Source organism: Maniola hyperantus, chromosome 18, assembly GCF_902806685.2.
Source record: "Maniola hyperantus chromosome 18, iAphHyp1.2, whole genome shotgun sequence".
In the NCBI taxonomy this organism is placed as follows: domain Eukaryota; kingdom Metazoa; phylum Arthropoda; class Insecta; order Lepidoptera; family Nymphalidae; genus Maniola; species Maniola hyperantus.
In genome coordinates this window covers 5,938,364-5,963,960 of record NC_048553.1, presented here as the reverse complement: position 1 = coordinate 5,963,960, position 25,597 = coordinate 5,938,364, and the positions used below count along the sequence as shown (strand labels likewise).

At 36.2% G+C, this 25,597-nt stretch overlaps 1 protein-coding gene across 3 annotated transcripts in view; it reads left to right on the top strand.

Moving 5' to 3' along the window:
• The window catches only part of LOC117990832 (cell adhesion molecule Dscam2-like), a 104,450-nt gene that overhangs the window by 1,190 nt on the left and 77,663 nt on the right, over nt 1-25,597 (top strand). For all 3 annotated transcript variants that reach the window (XM_069504724.1, XM_069504723.1, XM_069504725.1), the window contains exon 2: nt 5,744-5,797. In XM_069504724.1, the coding sequence (XP_069360825.1) occupies nt 5,767-5,797 (31 nt within the window). In that variant the 5' untranslated portion in view covers nt 5,744-5,766. The remainder of the gene's footprint in view (nt 1-5,743; nt 5,798-25,597) is intronic.

The window sequence follows — 25,597 nt, the reverse complement described above, 5'->3', positions numbered from 1 at the left end:
AGACATATAAACACATTCGCATTTATAATAATACTAGCTGATGCCCGCGACTTCGTCTGCGTGGAATTAGGTTTTTTAAAAATCCCGTGGGAACTCTTTTATTTCCGGGATAAAAAGTAGCCTATGTCACTCTGCAGGTCTTTATCTATACCCATGCAAAAAATCACGATAATCCGTTGCACCATTGCGACGTGATTGAAGGACAAACCAACAAACCAATAAACCAACAAACAAACACACTTTCGCATTTATAATAAGGGTACTGATTAATGTTGATCTAACTTATGCAAAGTTTGATAAGTTATTAAAGACTTATTCCCTTAGTAAGGCCCTTTAAGTAACTTCACAGTCTGTGTCAAAGTTGGTAATGCAATAACTTCAATGCTGTATCGTTAATCAATTCCAGAGTGATTTCATCTCGGAACAAAATAAGGCGGGATAAAAATTATTACGTGAATATAACATAAATTTCCACAAGCATTATCAATTTAAACTTACCACTATAACATTTACGTGCTCTATTTTTACTCAACAGCGCTCGCAAGTTATTTTAAACGATCGCAAAGTTTCCAGGTGAAGTTACCTACTGTTCATCGATTGTTATAAAAATATACCGGACAGACTTAGGCCAGCTAACGGCCAGCTTTAGAGCGGAGTAAGGAATTGCCAAAATGTTGTTATGCCTCCCTAGTTCCTATACTATTATTATATTTTTTATACATAATATATATATCTATCCATTTTTTTATAAGAACGAATACATATTTTGATTTCATAAAATTAATAACAAATTAAAAATGTATAATAGAATAGTTTAATAATCTTGATACATAGGTAGGTACTTGACATTCATCGTCATCATTATCATCTCAACTCATCACCGGCGCACTTCTTAACACGGTTTCCGAATATGTAGGGCTTATACCAAAGTCCACCACGCTGGTCAAATGCAGATGGGCAGTCTTCACACACCTTTGAGAATATTATAAATAGAACTCTCAGGCATGTAGGCTTCCTGACGATGTTTTCTTTACCGTTAAAGCAAGTGATACTTAATCGCTTAAAACGTACGTACAACTCCCAAAATTAGTCCCGAGTTCCGAGTTGATGCCCGGGATTGAACCTCGGATACCATGAATAGGAAGGCTGAAGTCTGAACCACTAAGCTATCTCCACTTGACGCATTTGGAATTAGACGAACGAAATTCTCAAAAGTCGCCAACGTGTTGGTGGTTCCTTTGGTGCTGCAAATATTCATGACTGCGGTAATCAAATCACTTAAAAAAAAATCAAAAATCTTCAAGTGAAACGGTTAACGTCAACCTAAGTAGGTTTAGTACGCGACAGGGTGAAATGAAAATGGGCGACGTGCGGGTGTGCGGGGCGTCCTCCCACCTCATACCCCGATTGCCATCTCGACCTGTTGCGGACTATAGATACTTATGTAACTTGGGTCGCCGTTAACGGTTTCCCTTACTTGTTACCATCACACTTAGATTGAGTGTGAATCTGTTACAAAAAACCGGCCAAGTGCGAGTCAGACTCGCGCACTGAGGGTTCCGTATTACAAAGGTATTTGATCGACATTTTGCACGATAAATCAAAAACTATTATGCCTAAAAATAAATAAATATCTGTTTTATAATGTACAATTAAAGCCCTTTCATATGATACCTAACTTGGTATAGTAATTTTACTTTGAAAGTTGAAAATAGCAATAATTGTTCATGACCACAATTTTTTTTTGTGTGATGTAACCAGAAATTCACGGTTTTCAGATTTTCCCCCAAATGTCAGCTATAAGATGTACCTACCTGCCAAATTTCATAATTCTAGGTCAAGTAGGAAGTACCCTGTACGTTTCTTGACAGACAGACAGACAGACAGACAGACAACAAAGTTTTAGTTTTCGTTTTTCCTTTTGAGGTACGGAACCCTAAAAATAAACTTTGGTTAATGATGGATGGATAATCCAGTTACGAATGAGATCAACGTTGGCAACCATTTCAATCATTTGATAATAGGCTCAAGACTTATTTTAAATATGGACTTCAGAAGCTCTCAAAATTAAAAAAGCCATTCGTCAGAGACAAGACCGCTATTACCTTAAAATAAAGTCTCAATATGTATAATGGAACAATTTGTTTCGCGTACCGTAATTTTCGCCTGACAGTTAAATTAGTCTGTAGTCCACAAATAAATGGAACGGCGCTATAGCTAAGGAGTTGGTGGTACAAAAGTAAAGGCTCGTTGAGATGTTTGGAGAGTTTCGAAGCTTGATTTAAAAAATATTGAATAGTTAAAAAGTAAGAAAAGCCTTGGTTTTAGTTTATACCTACTATGTTAACTAGATAAAGCCCGCTACTTTGTTCGCGATTTACGTTTTTAAATACAACAAGACACACTCTCTCATTTATTATATTAGTAGGAAAGTATGCAGTCTAGTTGATTTATTTATATGGAAAATCATTTGCCAGACGTGGAATCATTGAAAGTAACTTAAAAATAGTTGTTATATACTCATTGTATATGACAAAGTAGTCTGGCAAAGAGATTCTCTCTATTATAAGGAGAATTAGTAGAACGAGCAAATAATTTAGGCCAACAACAAATTTGTTGAAGCAAGTTGATTTCAAATTCTGGCACACAAGTCAATGATTGAATTTTTTTTTACCATCAGCTCCCTAAGTATCTACTACGGGCGAATAATAGGCCGAAGCTCGCCGTTTTATAAGTAAGAGGGTATTGTGAAAAACCACTTTAGTTGATCGAATACTGTTTTTAAAGAATGAAGCGCGGGGCGGTGAAAAGAGGTAGTGCTTTTGTGTTAGTACTATGATAGTCAGCTTCCCTATACAATAGAGTAATTAAGTATTTGCAAGTATTACCTTCCCATAGTAATATTATGCATGTATTCTATTACCTACTTAATTTTTTTTACAGTGGAAATTGGGTTACTAAAATGCCTTATAACAATTATTTTATTTTAACAGATACTACTCTGTACGTAATATACATTAATTTTAACGTAATTTATAAAATAAATAAAGACCAAACAGTGAAATTTTACAAATTTGCTGTATGACTTCGTCCACGTAAATTTAGGGTTTTTAAATATCCCGTGGAACCTAATAAATTTTCCGAAACAAAAAGTAGGCTATGTCTTCGGGATACAAGCTATCTTTGTGCCCGTTAAAATCGGTTAGAAAGATGGGATGTGAAAAGCCAAGCAGACACACAAACATGCTTTCGCCTTTACAATATTAGTAAAGATTGTATTATGTTACTTCAAACAACTTTAAAAACTTCATTGACTAATAAAAGTAGGAAAAGATACAAAATTTTCATATAAATGTATACACAATTCGTACAAAATAAACAAAACTGCGTTCAATTTTCCAGTGGGAGCATCTGTAGCTCAGCTAATATTTTATTTCATGCAATTTCTGTTTATTTAACTTTCCTGCGGAAGTGCAGTTTTGCTGTTAATTAAAAGAAAAACAAGCTTTGTATGAAAATTCATTACTTAAGAACTGAGTTGCTCGTAACATTATTGTAAGTGCAAACGAATTCGTCCATTTATTTTCAAACTAAACGGAAGTGCAATATCATAAAGCAATTGGTTTTTATAAACATTATTACATAATTAAATCCATACTAATTCCAGTATCATCCAGTTCATAATTTTATTTGTTTTAATCTGGTTTTATTTTAATATATTTTTCTTTGTATTATCAACCGCATTGCTACACTGCTACGAAAGCGCTACGAATTGACGTAGCACGATGATTTACATTATTATAGTGCACACGTGTGTGCGCAAGCACAGATGCATTGTCTATTTTCTTACTTTCATACTCCGATAGGACAGAAATCCGTCACGAATAGGTGCAGGATTGACGGCTCTAAGTGCTCTCTAAGTTATGAAGGTAAAACTCCGCCAACTTCCTTACTCCGGGCTGATACTAAGAATTTTTTGCTTTTTGATATTTTTTGCCCGATCGCATGTTAACATCTAGACAAAGAGGGTGTTAGTACCTACTAACAGTGTAAGTAGTATACTACTGTAGTACCTACAATGTTTTTTCGCCAAACTTATCTTCAAACTAGCTTATGTTCGCGACTTCGTCCGCGTGGACTAGACAAATTTCAAACCCCTATTTCAGGCCTTTAGGGGGTTAATTTTAAAAATCCTTTCTTAACAGATGCCTACGTCATAATAGCTATCTGCATACCAAATTTCAGCCCAATCCGTCCAGTAGTTTGAGCTGTGCGTTGCTAGATCAGTCAGTCAGTCAGTCACCTTTTCCTTTTATATATTTAGATTAGATAGTTAAGTACTAGGCGTCCGAAAAACGAATCCAAACTAATAAAACTCAGAATTATTTAAGCTTATTGGCTGTGCACACGAAGTGTAGACATAGCTTTATCTTTGTTGGAACTAATTGTAATCCTAATTAATGGGAACTATTACATTTCGGTAAGGTAATGGAATGGTATGGTCGTGAAAATTTATTGCACCTATTAATCGATCTGGCTACCTATGTTCAACTAGAGTTTGCCTGATCTCATATTTGATGCTATTCTTAAGAAGACTTCGGCTACAGCTCGATATTTTTAAATATTTCAAGTAAGTTTACACAAACACACTACGGACAATTTTTTTTAATGACTGACAAAAGTTCGCACTCGCAATTTTTCCGTGTTTCCTAAAAGAGTTAACGTTTCGCGCGGAAGTTTTGTCCTGACTCCTGTCCCTGTTCGTAGTGTGTTTTTCCTCGTACGAGTAGTTCTAAAGCCTGAGACACACCAAATGCGCTATGGTAGATCTTAATGCAGCCACTAGGTACTGCGAAAGGTAGGTACTAGAGCCTACACGTTCCTGCCGTTATCGCTGTCGTTTGATATGCTTCATACAGTTTCTTATAAACATACCAGAAGTGAAATTAAAAATTAATCACAACGCCAAGAAGCTTATCAAGAGTTTTACCGAGACCGATGTCGTAACCCTTAGGAGCAATTTAAGAAATAAACGTTCTTCTTTTCTTTTCTTAGGTTATCACAACTTCAAAATATTATTTAGCAATTATTTATTTATTTGCTTTCGCAACGCTCGGCGTTTGAGAGAGAAATAACAACACAATTAACAAGTTTAATTACTTTCAATAAAACATAACTGTTGGCTTGGCCTTTATTAGTCTGAGAAAGACATGTAAAACCTTTTATTTACACAAGTACCCATATAATAAATACAAAAGTGTGGTTGTTTGTTGGTTTGTCTTGTTCTTCATTACGCCAGTGGAGCAACAGATAGACATGATTTCAAGAATATAGCAAACGTGGTAGAGACGCCCCGCACACCCGCACAGCCCCCGCGTTAACCCGGTGTGGGTGACGTGCGGGTAGGCGGAGCGTCCCTCCGCCTCATACCCCGATTGCCATCTCGACCCGTCGCGTACTATAGTTATAGACCTGGAGAGTAACAGAAGTTACTTTTTATCCCGGAAAGTCAAAAAGTTCCCTCTACATTCAAACCTAAAGTTTACCTCTTTGTAAAACCAGTGTAGATTAGTCTTAGAATTATTATTGAGATTAGTGTACTAGACTTACAATTTCTAAGATCGTGCGGAGAACGCAAATGTTTTAACAGTCTATTTGCGCTCACGATTGTACCTTCATATTTTAGACTTAAATATTATAATGCTTATTAAGTAACTTAAGGGAAATATCTTCTTCTTTGCAGGAGCTGTCCTTAATACTGCTGGCATGGCTTCTATTATCGCCATTGCCATAATTGGTAAGTATTCGTTTTAATTATTATTGAATTCCCCGGGAGCTCAGGAATGACATCTGTATATATAAAATTCAAAGTCCTGTCTGTCTGACTGACTGACTTATATATCAACGCACAGCCTAAACCGCTGGTCCTAGAGACATGAAATTTGAAGGGTGTGGTCTTTGTAAAGAGTATAGGTATCCACTAAGAAAGGATTTATCAGAATTCAACCCCTAAGTGATTTAAATGGAGATTTGAAATTTATGTAGTCCACGCGGATGAAGTCGCGAGTATAAGCGAGTCTATCTGTCAGATAAACTTGGGAAGTAAAATTATCTTAATACAAATTTTCAGCCAATTCCTTCGAGTCGTTTTGAGAAATCAATGTACACATTGTATGTCTACATATTGTATACGACGTATTTGTATACAATATGTAGGTACTCCTATACCTACAAGAATAAAATTGCTTTTAGAAAACAACAATTTTCTAAAACAATATTCACTCGATCACGTTTTATTTGCAATATGGGAAATAGAGCTAAAATTAGAATAATAGCTTTGTACGTTACGAATTTCGTTCAAGATTATCCATATCCATTCTAATATCATAAATGCGAAAGTGTATCTGTTTGTCTGTCTACTAGCTTTTCACGGCCTATCCAATTGAGCGTTTTTGACGTACAGAGATATCTGTAGCTGTCGATTCCTGGGGAAGGACATAGGCTAATTTTATACCGGAAAATCAAAAAGTTCTCACGGGATATTTAAAACCTAAATCCTCACACACGAAGCCGCGGGTGTAATCTAGTAATTTTATAAAAACAGGAATGTTAACAAAATAAAACTTAGCTATTGCTACTTATTATATAATACTAACACACTCTAATCAAGCCCTTTCCCCTTCAGGGGAGTTCCCAGATACAAAGAAACGAAGTAAAAACCAGAATAATCCTTCATCAGTTAGCCAAAGGCAATGTTGATCGAGTCACCTCGCTCCCAAGCGCTGAGCTAATTGTTTGCTGTCTCACTGACTACACGGATGTTGAAAAACTAGATATTATATTTAGATTATAAAATAGTTTAAATTAAATCCAGTATTATACTACAAAGTAACTATACCTACACTTTTGAAAATAAATATTTGAATTTACATCAACCACTCACCTCGATTGATTGATACCACGCTGGACCTGATTGTCGACCTATTTTTGAAGCAATTCTATTTTCGCCATTTTGGCGCTGATAGCAACAGTACAAAGTCTAATTTTTTTAATTTTTTCAAAATAAATAGTATTAGAAATCACTTCATGCAATTAAACCTTTATAAATAAGCCTTATCAACACGTGGAGTTGAGGAAACATTTTAATGACCCTTTGAAAAAAAATTGGATATTCATCCATATCTATTTTGGATAAAAAAAACTTATTCTATCCTATTTAATCGTTAAAAAGAATTTTCACACCGTAGGTACCTGTAGTTTTTTCGTTATAAATAAAGTGATAACTAAATAATGATAAAAAATGAAATAAGTAGAGCGATTAAATACGTATTGTTTCTAATGGCTTTTAAGAACTAGGCTAATTTAGTAGGTACCTAAGTAATTAAACTGCTTAAAATTTTTTCAAGTCTGTGGAAATTATAATTACTTATTTAATATTTAGTCAATTTAGTAGGTTATTTCGTGGTATGTATATAGTATTTTAATGAGTATTTGAGTAACATTTGCTTTTCGCATCGTATAATAATGTATTAGGTATGTAGGTAGGTAGAACACATCACGTAAGTGCCGATTCCTGGCATTTTTAGTATTCCCAGTGGTACTTTAGTTGATTTAACGAGACGCAGAGTATACATGGGCGTGAAGGTAGAGTGGTAGCGCTTTGTGCGATTCAATCAAACCTTTGCGATGAGGAGTTTTCAGCACAAGCTCTAGACCTGACCCTATTAACTCAAGAAATGTGAATGTGTGTGTGGATCTATGACGCCGATTGATTCGGTTCTATAGAAACCTCATTAGGTACGTGAATACGCAAAGAAATGTTTAGATAGGGTTTTCTCAGAAATTGATAAAGACAATTCAATAAAAGTCTTTTTAATAAAAAGTAATATTATTTTTTCACGCAAAGAAAACGTATGTAAGAAAGAAAAACCTTTGAGATTTTGTAAAACTTATCTAAGCTATTATAAAAATGTAATCAGAGTAAGTATAGTTCGTCTTTGTAATACAGATAGTTTATATTTGTCTGTAAATTAGGTAAGTATTAGTTTGTGCGCAAGTCGCGCTAATACCAGAACGGAATGAAAAGAAACTTTCATTGTTGGAAATCACAATATCGTTAGACTTAAATACGTTTCCACTCTCAATCGAAATCAGTCAATTATTATAAATAGCGCTAGATACAGTTTAATGCCTAATGACACCCGAGGGATTCAGTTGCAAAAGCTAGTAGGGGTTAAATAATAACTTACTTATAATAATTGGTAGGACTTATAATAATCATCACTAGAAAATGCGGTTCTTCGAATTCATCCGCGTGGATTTAGGTTTTAAAAATCCCGAAGGAACTCTGATTTTCCGGGATAAAAAGTAGCTTATATGTTAAATTACGATATAGATACGGTACGGTTATGAAAATCTATTTCAAATTTCAGCCTTAGTTCAGTCATTGTCGCGTGAAGGAGTAACAATATTAAAAAATTTCACATTTTTAATAATCATAGGCCTATTACTTACTTCTCTCTTCATAGAGCACAAGTCTAATCATCTCAAAATTATAATTATTACAAATAATCTAGGACGTAAACTGCCTGTAGGCTGTAACAAGAACTATTAACAAAATAAGAAAAAGAATATGAAAATTCCACCAAAAATGCTTGGGGATTTTAAAATTTTCTAACGCCATGGCTTCTGAAATATTCAAGCAATCACTTTAAGTTACGTTGGCATACTTCGGTATCCAAATAAATTCACTTCATTTTAACTTCGCAACGTACAGCTGACGTCCTAAAGTTAAAAGTAAAATATCATCTTTGGACTTTAGACTAACTTAAAGTTACTTTTTGTTGAAATATTTAATTTCGTAACGATTTAAGATGAGATATCTAATAGAATATAGATATATTTATTTTAAAAGCCTCTTAAAAAATTAAGAAAAAATTAGTTTCTTTTCTGCTGTTTGGATTAAAAATAAGTTTGGTGTTTTATTCGAATAATTGTCATAAACGATAAAAAGGTTACCAAAATGGAATACCTTTCAGGTACTCACACATAAACTATTTCTAGATTAAAAGTAAATATTTTTTAAAGAAAATTAACCGTACGAGCAGTGGCGTGCACAGGATTTCAAGCCAGGGTATGCATTTAGGTATGAACTTATTTTCCGGCAGGTTTTAATGAAAAATAAGCATTGATTTTTTTGACGCGGGTAAGCAGTGCGTTTATGCCTCTATGAGCTGCACGCCACTGCGTACGAGGATGATTAACTTTAAATACTGCACCATTATTCTATCACGTAACTGTTAGGTACCTACTCCGTTTAGAACTAACAGCAATAAACTAAGGTAGAGCGTTTTTAATAAAACCGGTCCTACTCCGGTACAGACAATATCAAAAAGGTAACTTGAATTGCAATGCCTTCGCATATTTTATTCTATTTTTCATTCCGAGAATAGCGTAAAAAGCACTCGCATGGAATCCAATATCCCAGACTGCAAGATATGCGAACGTTTAGCGATCGTGAATGCAGGTGTCTGTAATCTCTACCAATATATCATACATAGAGCACTTAGGGTAAAATGGAATAGGGTCGAGGACTGTATTACCGGATGGCTCCCTGTTGGCATCCACTCTTAAAGAAGTAGAGTGGTAGATTAAGAACTCAAATACGAAATTTTATGATGTCCAAACATTGTAATCGAATGTCCATGGTAATTAGGTAGATTACTCTGGCGAAAATTCGCGTATCGCTTCGGGTCAATTTAAAAATTAAGCCATTCGCTTGGATTCACCTTAATTGGACAGGAAAATTTATATTGTGTGAAGTGACATTTCTGGCGACCGATGTCGTTGCGGGATGTCTGAATGACCGACAGCAAATTCGATACCTTGATATAATCAAATCGCGAATTGGGTCATCATCATCATTATCATCAACCCATCGCTGGTTCACTACTCAGCACGGGTCTGCTCTCAGAATGAGAAGGTTTCGTCCATAGTTTGACCACGCTGGTCAAGTGCGCATTGACACCTTTGGGAATATTATGTAGAACTCTTAGGCATGCAAGTTTACTCACGCGCGATGTTTTCCTTCACGTTTAAAGCGTACATAACTACGAAAAGTTAGATATAGATGACCCAACGACTTGATCACTAGGCTATCACCGATTTTAAAACTTTGGTACCTACTCGTCGTACCTAAATTGAAAAATAACATCAACAAGTACTGGCATGTTAGTTAACTTGATTTTTTTTGCCAAGCCGTCAAAAATAGCTTAATTTAAGAACAACAAAGAAGAACAAATTAAAATCGGCCGCCACCTCAATTGAGAGTGCTGCGGTATTTTAAAAATAGTCCAAGGCTGATTTTCAGGTTAAAACTGTTGTTCCAATATTTTTTAACGTAGCTATTAATTTGGAGTTTCATAAAATCAAATCATTTTATTAAAATTAACCCAAAGCTTGGTCTCTATTTCTGAGCTGACTTTATCAACGCCACGTTTCCATAAACCAAATTCCTTCAAATAGTATAAGCTTTCACCTCTTTTCGGTTTAAAAATAGCATCTTGTACCCAGTGGCGTGCAGGTCATAGAGGCATAAATGCACTGCTTACCCCAGTTGAATAGCTCAATGCATATTTTTCATAATGACCTGCCAGTAAACAGGCTCTTACTTAACTAGTGCCTACCCTGGCTTCAAACCCTGTGCACGCCACTGCTTGTACCTATATTTAGTATACTAATAAAAAGAAGGAAACGCACCTGTTTGTCTGAAATTGCAATTTTTTGACTTTCATATAGACTTGAGAACAATACAGAAAAGAAAGTTCACATTCGTAGCCATGACAAATTATGTTGGCTCGCAGTCCTGCTAGATAGAAAGCTGGTGGCCATTTCAGTTAAGTAAAACTCGTGGTTGACAGTGAGAGAATAGAGTTTTGAAGCTTGTAAAAAGGAGACAACGTAGAGTGACGCTAATTTTAATTAAGTATTACGGAATTGTAAAAAATTAAATTTGTCTAAAATATACAATATAGTCAAACAACTCATTCATTCAGTGGTACATTCATTCGTCGCCGCCTGGCGACAAGATTTATTAGGCAAAATAATAATAATGGTTCTGAAAAGCATTTATTTATTTTTATTTATTTACACTTTATTGCACACAACACAATATACCACAAACTTTATGATATAAAAATTTCTGCCACCAGCTCTCATACTATGCGTCATTTTCCGCAAAAATGCGCTGCCATTATTTGTTCATTTGTTTTGTGCCCGCACTCGTCTTGCCTGTTGTTGTTATAGGGACGTACTGAGAGCCAGTTTATAAATTGTCGTTTCACATAATATACTAACAAGATTTGATTACGTACGTACGTGATATATGCGTACTGAGTCATGTTTAGAAGTTTCTTGATAGTTCACATTTTTTCATTTGTACTTCTGCGTTATTTTATGAAAAAATGTTTTACAAATATTTAAGTCAATCATCACTATATTATGCTTTACGTTTCTTACTACTTACAACTTAATTACATTGTGTCAGTTATCCGCTTCTAGTAACAAAAGTTCTTCTTGGTCCGTAAAGTGCCTATATTGGTCTCTGCTACGTTCGTTTGTAAAGTTTACGATAGTTCATTACCCTAAAAACTTTAAATTTCCGGCAGAATACCATTGCAAAAGTCGTCGTGTCTATGTGCAAACGGGTGTAATAAGTTTCAAGCACGATTCTGTATACATTTGGAAGTTGATACATATGCTTAAACTAATTTGCAAGTTCAACCCGCCTGTTTATGGTTTATACGCCGACCGAGTTAATTTGTCTAATTGTTTTTGTTGTTACCTGGTTAGTTTTAGGCTTCTAAATGGTAAATGGATTATTGTAAGTTCTATCCGATTATACCTGTTACTACACTATCTACTAAATGCGAAAATGTGTCTAACTGTTACCTTTTCACGGCTCACTTTCTGAATCGATCATCCATTCTAGAACCGTTTTGTACCGAATTTTTCTAGGATAACTTGAGGGATTAACTGGAATAGCGAGCCATTACACATCTTTTAGTACAGTCATAGCCATTCTGGAGATGGAAACACATAGTCCCTATAAAAGGTATAAATACGTATTTATTGTTCCAAAAGAAAGTTCGTCTATTATACTTAATATTTCGAGTAGACCCTTTCTTTGGCTGCTCAAGCTTACTAAAAGATAATAGGTACTTAACTAGTTAATAGTAGTCTTACAGAATAAAAATAATTCCCACTATTTTCGTTTGTATACGAATCAGCGAGCCTTGTTTTCCTAAGTAGGTATAAAGTAGTTATGTAAACATTTCTTACTTTTATTATTATTTATTTAATTGTAGACTTTAGCTTGTTGTCTTAGATTATTATGCTTCCAGTATTCTCACTTGAATCGAGTCTCGAGCGGATGGCAATTTGCATATTCGCCATCTTTTAATTTTTGTAAAGATTTATCTTATTTACGTCTTATATTTCCACTTTTTACTATTCCACTAATCGTATTTATTTTGATGAAAGTTGTAAAAATTTTGAAACAAATAAACGATCAAAACCGATCAAGACCTTTACAAGTTCTACTTATTAATAATGGAGTTGGTCCACAGCAATATACGAAAATTCCGCAGCTTCGTCTCCTAGATTTAGATATTATAAAAATCTTGTAGGAACCTACTGTTATCCCAAAGTAAAAATTATCCTGGGTGCAGAAAATCTCTGTGCCAAAAGTATCAATTGATCAGTCTAAGCGTTCAATAGCTTATTAAGCAAACTAACAAGCAAAGTTATGCGTACAGGCTACTGCGTACCTAGTTTAATGTAGAGGGACACAACCGTAACACGGTTATGGCCACATTTGGTCCCCAAAACAATTGTTCTAATGTCCGGGTACATTTCGGACGGGTCAAACCCATCAGGTTAATCCCAGAAACAAATCCCTATTCAATTTAGTAGAATGGATGCATAACAATCTCTTTTTAAAGACATATTCTAAGTAAGTTCCTTTTTTGTTTAAATAGTTCTGCAAATTAGCCGCACCCGTCTTGATTATTTCAATTATTATTATTGAAAATTGACGCCATTGATAACGTAATTGGAACAAACTACGTACAAAATATTATCATCTTTTAAGAGAAAGCTCAGCTGAGCTTCTCTAAGGCAATATATAATATTAAACTGCTTAAACATCAAAAACACACTTATTAGAAGGAAAGATAAAATTCTACTGACAGGTACCATGTCAAGTTGACAAAAGTTTTTCTCGTGATAGGGTTCCGGACTCTGATAAAAGCTTCCCCAAAAATCAATTCCTGGCTGCGGCCTTGCAAACATACCTACACAAACTGACTGCTAAGTTCTTAACTCTTCTGTAGTCAGGTAAACAGTTGAAGTCTTTATTGTTGTAACAAACGCTGTATCCCACAGTTTCCCGCGCTTCCTTCATTTCTGATATAATAGCGAGAAGTGGGAGCATACTTCCTGTAGTACTCCCCTCTTTAATATTTTCGCTACCGTTCATTTTCATTTCACTGCACAGTGTTCAATATTTATCACGACTTTAAGAACAGTCTACAGATGTTGTGAAACGCTGTGCCGTTGAATGTTTATATTTTGTTTACCCATTCGATGGAAATTCTGTGTCAATATTTCAAAAGTTATTGCTAAGTAACTTGGTAAGTAAGTACCTATTTATGAATTATTTTTTGAGATTGAATTGTTGTTTTTTAACTGTGTTCAAACAGATTCTTAAATAAATAGAAGTTTATTTTATGTAACAAAAACTCATAATTATTCACTAACCATACTTAATATTATAAATCAGAAAGCATTTGTCTGTCTGCTAGCTTTTAGCTAGCGGACCATCCGTTTAACCGATTTTAACGAAATTAGGTACAGCAATAGCTTGCACCCCGGGAAGGACATCGGCTACTTTTGGCCCCGGAAAATCAAAGAGTTCCCACGGAATTTTTTGAAACCTATCCGTTTAATCGATTTTGACGAAAATTTATACAGATATAGCTTGCATCCGCGATGGGCATAGGATACTTTTTATCCTGGAAACCAAATAGTTCCCACGGGATTCATAAAAACCTAGGTCCACATGGATAAAGTCATGGGCAACATCTATCAATTAAGTATCCACTTTCCATATCCATCCAAAGCCATTAAAAAATAAGTATTTTTTTGTTATTACAACACCGCGTCTTATCGTTGCCATGCGCTTCCTTCATCTCTGATATAACAGCGAGAAGTGGGAGCATATTTCCTGTAATGCTCCCCTCTTTTAAATTTTCACTGCAGTTCATTTCCATTTCTGAGCAATGCTCAATATTTATTACGACTTTTAGAGCAGTGTACAGATGTTTTGAAGCGCTGCGCTGTTTAAATATTTATACTTACCTACTTAGTTTTTCAGCTACTAGGTACTCGCAGTTTACGATATTTAATACTGAAACTATTTATTTCATATAGGCCTTCATGACAAGTCAATATCCTAAGCACTGGTTTATAAAGCAGAAATTCTGCTGAAAAAAGTACTTAAGCAAGTTTCCAGACTATTTTTTTTTAAATTCCTTGGGACCTTTCATTAAAATAATTGAGTAGGTGTGATGGTACGGTGATCGTCTCTGCTTCTTTCAATGATCGGCTATATAGAGAGGAAATTTAACAAAATAGCTAGGCTGAACTTAGGGACACTGTTGGCATTCGGAATAACATGTTATCTCACGTGTGGCAAATTTAATCTGCCAGGCACATTGCGTTGGGCGGACACATGGACATCTTGACCTTCTACCAGGTTTTCGCGAGTTTGCTCATGAAGCTTTTTCCAATTGATTCTACTATTTTGAGTCATTTGACTTCTCAAAATGTCCCTTTAGGAGAGAGATCAGCTAGTTTAGAACGACCTGGTGGTGAGGAAAATCAGTTGGCATGTGTATTTAGCCAGATTGGGCCATCACTTTAAACCGACTGACGAGTCTTAAGGCAGGGGGAGTCCCTACGCTAGAAACTAGCCTTTATCCATTGTTATCGAGGCCTCGGCTGACTACCCTTTTTCGCTACGAAGCGTTCAATTGCCTTGTATGGGAGCAAGGTTATTTTTATGAGCTCGGAAGCTAGCCTCAGCACCATGGCATTTGTATATATGTATATATTTGTTCAGTTATGTAATAGGTTGGCCAACCTATCGTTCGGGTAATCCAGCCGGATAAGACATGACATGTACGGGTGTGCCCGTCCCGTCACCGCCGGGTGCCGCCAGAATCAACCGTGTGCCTTTAGTCTGGGGAAAACCAGACTTTTATACGTCGGACGTATCAAATTAATTACTTCCAAAATAATGCCTCGTGTGTCACACAGTTCGCCAGCCACATTTGCCCCGAAGTTCGGTGCAAAAGAAAAGACACAAGAAAAAAAAAAGGTCTGTACCTGCTCTATTGTTTACCCATTGTCCCGTTACCCGAAGATGCTCGTTCCCCTTCACAGCATACTGTTTATACGTCGTGATATCCTAAATGTTAAAACGTCTGCCATCTACTCGAAGTTCGATGGCTCGAACTCGACAAATACCTTTAGCCTTTCGTAGTTGTATGTATTCAACTTAATTAAATATCACTTGGTTCACCGTAGAGAGAAAACATCGTGAGGTAAACCGCAACCTGAGAGTTCTCTATGGAGCCCGCGCTCAGTAGTGAGCCGGCGAGGGTTGCTCATGATGATGGTGATGGTATCGTGGTAGCTGATAGTTCAAAACACACCACATTATCCAAAATATTTGTGTGAATTTGCTCAACAAGTCAATGTGTATTTTTGACAAGAGGCGTTCCATCTGACTGCGTTAGTCTGCCAACTTTATTCTATTTCTTATTTATTGCTAGGTAAGAGCTATTATTGTGAATTCGGTGTACTGCTGAAAAAAAACTAGCCTGAACTTTACTTAATAGTAAGAGTCGTGATATAGGTAATATGAGAGATTTAATATTGGAGTCCGACACATGGAACCATGTATCTACGGCATTTTTGAATACACACAGGTCGACCGATTATTTGAGCTCCATTATTAAATGTCTAAAGAAAGTAAGATGTGACAAATAAAAGATGATATTTATACTCAAATGCTTTTATTTCTGGTAAATAAGTTGTTTATTTACTCTCACAATTGAGTATTTTTAGAAAAAAAGAAACTGTTATTGTGATTTAGACGGAATTTTAAATGTGTTTGTTACATTTAAAATCCGCCAAATGTTCGCTTCCTAAGCCAGCCTATTTAGAAGGGAAAAGCGAACATTTAAACTTTAAAAACCCTTACGGCCGCGCAGTTTATTTCACAATCAATTACACACATAATATGTCATAAAATTTAAGAGAGATTTCTTAAATTTTATTCCTAAAACGAATTAGAGTTAAAGACACACTGTACACACGGTTATATACATAATCTAGCACAAGTATTTATTCTAAATACATCTGAACCTAGTTACACAACTTGTCTAGTTAAAACACTTCGGTATATTCTTTCTAATTTAAACCTACTCGCGAGGTTCACAATGCGCCCCCACTTCTCGCGACTATGCATACACAATGCGGTGATTAGGTATAATATGAAATTTTCACACGCTAAACCCGTGGTCCACTCCATCCAAGCCCAGGGTTGAGACCATTGTCTACGTCTAGCATGATATTGGTCTTCTAGATTATTTTCTAGATCTATTTCTTCTAGGTATACCGGTTAATCAATTTTATAAGCTTAAAAGTTGTGGAACTACTTTCAAAATTTACACTAAATATAATAATCTGGGTACTTCACCATTAAACCGCCGCTGGCCCGAACACACTGTCTCTATAACCTTATCTTATTTCTCAGGACAAATTTTAACAATACACTATACTATAATTTTAATCTACACTCCAATTTTGCAAAGGAAGCTCAAAATATCTCGAATGGACGAGGTCGCGAGGTTCGCGCTGGGATTTGTACTTCCGACCCGAGCCGAAGTCCCGCCTTGAATGTCCTCCGTTCTTTTTCCAGTTCTCCTTAAAGGTCCCCGTGGTCGTGTGTCGAGCACGCCCACAGTTCTCTGAAAACCCAAAACACACAGGGGAGTACGGTTCTCTGGTTGGTCTCCTCTTGCGCACAAAAATACCCTATTGGCCGAAATTAAAAATTGCGCTCTAGGCTCCACCTTTCAAAATCTATCCATATCAGTTCGCAGATACTTGTCGCCTGTTATTTGTCCCCAGACGTATGATTGCCATTAAGTATTAGTTTTTGCCGTGTTTAGCCAGAAATTTTAAAATAAATCACGCATTTCTTGACGGTTTTATTAACAAACGCACTCTCTAACTTCGATAATTTGTTTTTGCTGTATTTAAAATTTATGGTCGCCTTTTATTTTTTTCTTTGTTTTAGATTTATTGCCTTAGTTTTGAGAAAGCCATAGATTCGTGTATCACACGCTCATAAATTTGGTGCTATTATGAGTGACCATCTCATAGGTGTATTTGAGGCATAAATAATTTTTAAATAAAAAAACACATACCTACCTAATTCCGAATGTATTATATTATATTAGTATCCTTATTATTAAATAAATATAAGGATTTTTTTACAAACCATAATTGGAGTAAAAACTTCAATTTATTTGTAGACTATGTTGTTCTAACATCACTAACGCAACAATCTTGAGAGTTTCAGAACATGATGCTATAAAATATCCTTCGTATATGAAATAAAGGCAACAAAATAAGCACTTATTTATTTAAAGTAAAAGAAAATTTTAACAATGTAATATTTTTATTTGTTCAGCTCAGACACTTCAATATAAAAGAGTAAACAATAAACGAACTGAAGCCCCGAGGTCCCGAGGGCATGTAACAGCAAACTGAGTACGAGCAAACAAAATAATGAAAACAATATACCTACGTAACGGTGATCGTATACCAGCGTAAGAACTTCAACTTGCTACGTGTGTACGTAGTAAGTACATTCATACGAGTAAAATTCGCGTGAACTTGCGATGATCGCGTAATCGCGTTGTATTATGACAACGCATTAGACCTTGTCCAGAAGGAGCGAATTTGCCGCAAAACGTTTCGCGCGAATTCATTCGCGCGTTACCGAGATACTAGGCGCCAATACATCGCGCCCACAAGCATCGCGCGAATTCAAAATACGCGCGTAAATCGCGTGCACTACGCCAGACTCGACTCGCGCGTGATTCGCGCGTAATGCGCGCGAGTCGAGATACTAGGGACGCCTTGTTGCGTCCAGTTAACGCGCGAACTCCAGAGCGAATGCACTTATCCAGGGAAATGGAGCGCCAATATTTCGCCCAAATGCTCGCGCGTAGGTACGCTCTTTCTGGGCAAAACGGTCGCGCGTGATACGCACGAGAGAATCGCGGCGAATACGCTCCGTCTGGACAAGCTCTTAGACATAGCTTACTTTTTATTCAGGAAAATCAAAAAAAATCCACGGAATTTTTAAGTAATCTAAATCCACGCGGACAAAGACGCGAGCATCGTCTAGTAATTAGATCATCATCACTATCATCATGATCAACCCATCGCCGTCTCACTAAACATGGATCTTTGCTCAGTATGAGGGTTTAGCCATAGTCCACACGCTGGCCAAGTGCTAACTTTATACGACTTTGAGAACATAATGTAGAACTCTCAGGCATACTGGTTTACGCACGATTAAGTGATTCGATAATTGCAATAAAACAATAGATTTGTGTAAAATTATTAAAATTATTATTTCTAAAGAAAATCTCGTCTATATCCAAGACTAGCATATGCTCGTGTCCTCGTCCACGTGGAATACACAATTTTCAAACATCTATTTTACCATCTTAGGGGTTGTTTTTTCAAAAAAAATCCTTGCTTAGCGGATGTTTACGTCATGATAGCTATCTGCATTTGAAATTTCGTGCGCTGATAGATCAGTCAGTCAGACAGTTCCTTTTTTCCCTTTCATTTAGATAAACCGTGTAGCTAAAAAATATTACAACACATTCTGGGCAGAACGCAAATGAAATTCACTCTGAGAGAAATGTATGTTGCCGGGTGCGCCGTGAAATCCAATTTGCGCATGCAATAAAAGACTTGTAGAAAGCACTCGTTTAGTTATTCGGAAGACACACCATTTTTAAGACGGCCACGGAACTGAATGGACTCGTATAAATGCCCTGCTCATCTCCTTTTATGATGCTAGTTTTTCCGTTGTAGTAAAAACTATGTTATGGACAGAAGTTTACAAACTACTAAAGTCTACAGTAGCAACATGGCAGAATGTTACACTGAGCTAAGTATATTTGTGATAGAAAGAACTAAGACTCTAGTAAGTATAATTTTTAAGTTTCTATCAACTGTGCAAGCTTTGCACTCTGTACCTTTGGTAAAAAAAATTTTGGTTGGGAAAAAGTAACAGACTTTATTTGGTCTTTCTTTAAGCCTAACTTCTATAGACTAAGACAACTGTCGTTTTGCCCAAACTCGGCACCAGTATGTATGTAAGTAGTCTTTGCCGCAACGCGCATGCGTGTCATTTACACAAGCGTATTTTTACTTCGCGAATTTGTCTTCACTTTTTAATGCAGATACAAAGGTGTGAATTTTACCTACCTATCTGGAGTTTTAGAAGATCTTTGCTTGCTAGCAAAAAATATTTTGTAAGTATTTCGCAAAGATTGCTTCAACTATTTCAAGTTAATGAAAAAGTTTATTTGCTTAGAGTTTTTTACCAACAAAAGAATTCGGCCATTTTACTTGTAACTTCAAACGGGCTAAATCCTATGAAATATTTTATTACCCGGACTAGGTCATGTTCGCGACTTCATCCGCGTGCATTTAGGCTATTTATATACATATAATACCCGTGTGTAGGTACCTATACCTACTCTTTGATGATCCGGAATAAAAAGTATCGGTTCAATTCAATGCCGTGAGAATGCAACAGATGTACAGATATACACTTTCGTATTTATCATATTAGTATAAATTATGATTTCAATAATTAAATAACAACATTCTGCGTGGTCATTGAATATTCAACTATTTAGATATTATTAAGGTCGAAATCGATGATCGTAAAACACAGTTATTTCTACCAACGGAGCCTACTTTACTGGCCTATTTCCGTACGTGTAAAATTTGAATTTCAGAGTTTATCAGTAGAGACTAGAACATCCACCATATTGAATTTATAACGATTTCTTATCCTAAACCTAATCGTACTAATATTATAAATGTCAAAGTGTGGATGTTTGGATGTTTGTTACTCAATCACGCAAAAACGACTAAATGGATTTGCATGTTTGGAATGGAGATAGATTATACCCTAGATTAATACATAGGCTACTTTTTATCCCGGAAAATAAAAGAGTTCCTGCGGGATTTTGAAAAATGAAAATCCACGTGGACGAAGTCGCGGGCATCAGCTAGTAGTATTATAAATGTGAAAGTGTTGATGTTTGGATGTTTGGATGTTTGGATGTTTGTTACTCAATCTCGCAATAACTACTGGACGGATTTGGCTGAAATTTAAAATGGAGATAGATTATACCCTGGATTAACACATAGGCTACTTTTTATCCCGGAAAATTACGGGATAAAAAGAGTTCCCGTGGGATTTTGAAAAACGTAAATCCACGCTAACGAAGTCGCGGGCATCAGCTAGTATAATATATGGAAGTATTATCTACGTTGCGGTTCTCTCCCGCTCTCTCTCTGTGTGCGGGGTGTCTCCCCGCCTCATACCCCGATCGCCATCTTGACCTGTCGCGTACTATAGTTGGATTTTCAATGAGCAGAGGTTTATTCATACAGTTTGCAAAACATTTTATTCAAGCGAATATGCCAGACATTCTTGGCGTTTAGCATGAATAAGCTAAAAAATATTCAAAAAAATGTCGGCTCGGTTTCAACGCAATTTTTTTCATATCTAAACGAGTGCACGAAAAAGGTGAAATAAATTTATTCCACGTCACCCCGAGAGTCGTAAGCAGTACGTAAGCACATTACCTACCGAAAAAGCCTTGAACCTTTATTCATTTGAAATTGTAAATAGGAAAGGGTCTATACTCTATACATTATTGATGTAGGTAGAGGCACCTATACCTTCTTTTATTACTTGTACGGGTAGATTTATTCTCGGCTAATGGAAAATGTTGGTTGGTTTACTTGATGTCGCATTTCGGGGAACTACTCATTGGGTAGGTCCGCTATAATTGACTTTGGGACTTTTATTCCCTATCTTATGTAACTTTTGGGGGTATAATGTGTTGTTATTACATTTTAATACCCTAAAAACTGTAATAACAACATTACACCCCCAAAAATTACATAAGGTAGGGAATAAAAGTACCAAAGTCAATTATAGCGGACCTATCCAATAAGGTGTTGTACGAATCTTACGTAAGTCTGAATATTGTCGTGGAAAAGCTTTGACTTTTAACCATATTGTATGAAGATATTGAATGATAATTGAAATAGCATTTGAAGCTACTCTTCAATACAAGCGGTGACAAACTAGTGGTTAAGGCATCGGCATCTTAGTTGAGGGTCCGTGGTACGACCCCGGGCCTATAACATTTCGGAGTTATGTAACTCCGCAAAAGTTAGAGGTGCATGCGCGGGATCGAACCCCCGACCTCCCAAATAGAAGCCGAACGTTTTTAGCATTAGGCTATCGCGGCAGTATAAATCAAACCAGAAAAACTTACAAAGTAGCAATGCGTTGTGATATAGTTATCTGAAACAAAACGTGCCGCGGGTATTCTAGACGAGGCGCAACACTTATTAAATGTACGCGCATGACTCTGATTCGACTTTCGCTCCTGTGAGTGATGCGCCTAACGTGCAAACGACTTATCATTCAGGAAATGCAACTTGGGGGGAAGCTAAATAATCGCATGTCTTTTTTAGTCTGCATTGATGTAAACAGATGACCGCGGGTTCAAAGCTCCCGTTTCCGCGGGGAGAGCGGGGTCGGTAACAAAAGATGCTCGTTTCCTCGCCTGTTCCGAGCCACGGGGGGAGGAGGGGACAATAGAGGCATTGTTTGTGCCCGGTGACAGGAAAAACTCCGACCTCCGTGTTTCTGTGAATTTTTTATTCCTTTTCCCTTCATTCTTTATGCTTTTCTCTTATTCCCGGTAAGCTCCTTTGACTGTGACTGGAGGAAATCAAAGTTGTTTGCTGAGACGTCGCGAGGTTTCCTCGATGCTTTTACGTTAAAAGCATTATATTTCTAAAAACAACACAGTTTTTGAGACATTAAAGAAATATTGCTAATGTAATAAAAGCTGTGCAATCATTATTATTATGCTCTATACTAAAAAATATAATCAAACTTTAATCATTATGATTATGCTCTAAACTAAAAATTATAATCAAACTTTTTACAACTTAGATGTCGACAAACAAATCATTCTTAAATATTACTTATTTTATTTTATCTTATTTATTTTATTTATTATTGATAAATTAACAGCTGATTAAGAGAATTAAGATAGTTCACAGTCAAGATAGGGGCTTCTTTAGAGGACGATCCAGACGACATGTGTCACAACCCTATTGCATTGCATAAAGGTTGAATATGACACATCATCACACATGTCGTTGGAATCGTACTCTAAAGAACCCCTATCTTGACTATAAATTCCAGTGTCAATAATAATAATTTACCCATACGCTATTTATAGAAATATGGCCAGTTACAGATTTTCTCAAAAGTTAACAATTTTTGATTCAAGTCACTTTATTAGCAATATCATGTTTTCACATTTTTTTCATATTAGAATATAAAGTATGTTCTAAGTAGGTAAGCAGACTTGATAATCTCACATCAAAAGCAATGTTACAGTAAGTAATATAGAATTTTAATACCTATAAGCTACCGTCTGACTGAGGCTCCGAGCACCGAGTCCGCCGGATGCTCCCCCTCCCTTCTGACCTTTTCCGGACCGCTCTCATGATTCCTTATTTACCCGTTTTTCCTTATCAAACCGTACCATTCGCCTCACATTACCGAGAATCCTGTTGCTTGTATTGGATGTTTTATACTCGGTATCTTGATTAGCTTTTTGTTTGGTCAGTTTGGGATAATTAAAAGGCTTATTAAGGGATTTCCGATCTCGTCACATAAAAGCATTACCAAGCAATCCTTTAATTTGCGAGGGTATTATTGTATTCATTGTAATCACTACCCATATTATAAATGCGAAAGTGTATTTCTTTGTTGGTTCGTCCTTCAATCACGCTACAACAGAGCCACGGATCTACGTGATTTTTTGGATGGGTATGGAAAGACCTGGAGAGTGACACGGGCTACTTTTATTCCGGAAAATCAAAGACCTAGCTAACCTTTTTAAAAATAATAAAGAAGAAATTGACTGAATGACAGGATGTAGCACAAACCGCTGGGAAACTTGAGATTTTGTATGTACTTGTACCTAACTATAGCGTAGAAAGGATTTCAGAAATTCTACCCGTGTGCAGGAACTGCGATGCTCATGCTAGTTTAATAGATGACTTGAGCTGACATATTATGCATTATATTGTCTGCCTACTTTTATATTTTTGAAGTGCTGTAAAGATTTGCTCACACTAACATTACCGCTATCATCTAATTAGTATATAGACATAAAGTTTGCATGTAATTATGGGAGTTACCTGAGAATTAATGAATCGATTCTGAATATTCTTTCGCTGATAGATAGAAGCTAGTGAAAAAGAAAGTCAGTAATTGTATGTTTAGAATGTTTAAATAAAACAACATTTTCTGCCTATTAAATAATGTAGGCGAAACACTCAATATTAATTTAGTTGTTACAAAAATCTTTCAAAGCCAACATTTATGCGGGTTTTCCGATAATTTTTCATGCATAAAACATTCAATCCCAGTGTTATTTTTTTTGCAAACTTTCAGTCAATCAATCTTGAATCCAGTGATCCATAAGAAGTATTTATAAAACAAATTGTGTTACAAGTGTATACCTACGTAATGTGTTTCGCATGAGTGGGGACAAGGAGCGAAAAAACGAACGGGGCATCCATTGGAAATCGAGGTGGCGTGGGGTGGCGGGAGATTCACTTCCTCCGGATATACAGTTTGCTCACTACGTGATGGTTACTGAGTGTATACTTATCTAATATTAAAGTAGGTACTAATACTAGACTTTTATTACATTACCTGGCGTTCGTTTGTGATTACATAAGCACGGCTTTTCAGACAACAATTTTTTTACTCACGAAGGAGCAGAGACAGTTCATGCGTTTGGTGTAAAAGGTTGTGCATACATGCAATTTTCCTTAAAGTTACTCGACCTATTTGATGCGTGTTTTTGCAATATGTATCTAGCTATACTTATATAATCTCAGAGTAGATATTTTTAGACATTTTTGACGATAATTTGGGACAATGATCAGAAGCCACACTCCTCTGGCTGACGCAATCTATTGAAGCTGTACCAATTAAACTACACACTAGACTCTAGAGCACGTACCGGTACAAGTAGGTACAACACAATTTCCGAAGTACATAGGTAAATAGTTTATTTCTAGACCGAATAAAATATAAATAAAAAATAGAAGCTTGTATTCAAAACTTTTCAACGAATGAATGCGGATTCATTTTCGTTCGAACGGTAAAATCAGCCACGTAACGAACTTTTTTACCAACGAACATTATTTTGTTCGAAAACTTGAACAACTTTGTTTTTAACTGCAAAACCCTAATTGGTAATGAGTACAAAGCACTATCGACACTATTAAAGAGGTTCAAGCTAAAGCGGCGTTCACACGTATTTTCACGTGAACAATTCAGTGATCTCTAGTGGCGGGTTTTGCCGCTAAAATACACATTTAACGTTGCTCTCGTGTGAATGCGCTTTTATACGGTAATATTGAAATTCTTTTCGTGCGCTTATGGCTCCGTTATTGTGCTTTAAATATTATATTATACGGTCGGCTTTTGTAATAATTATTATCTAGCTGGATTTGAGATACTTAGGGCTTTGCGACAGGGACTGTTCCCTGTCGCATGTTGCCGGACTTTTTGGATGCAACTAAAGTTATGTAAACCGGTTACAGCATCCGGCAAGAAATATTATACATCGACCTTTAGAATGAGATTTCGGCTTTGTAGAGCGTTGTCTCTGTCACCTATGTGACGTTTTGTCGGTCTCAATGACGGAGATAACCCTCTACGAAACCGCTATCTCATTCTAAAGGTCGATGTACAATATATTCTGCCGCGTACCTACTGTACTAGGTGAAGTTGGTATAACTTTTTATATTTTTTATATTTTTAAGACTGTAAAAGTGTTCTCTAATTAGTAAGTGAAGTATTCTGGTGCATCAATTATAATCGAAACTGGACCAGTAGTGTGTCATTATGATTTTTATATCATCATCATCATCATATTAACTCATTGCCCGTCCGCTACTGAACACGAGTCTCCTCTCTGAATGAGAAGGATTTAGGCCATAGTCAGTCTGTAAAGAATTCCAATATAAATTACTGAGCGGCAATTACAGGTTTTCCTTTACCGTCGGCCGGAAATCGATTCCTCTG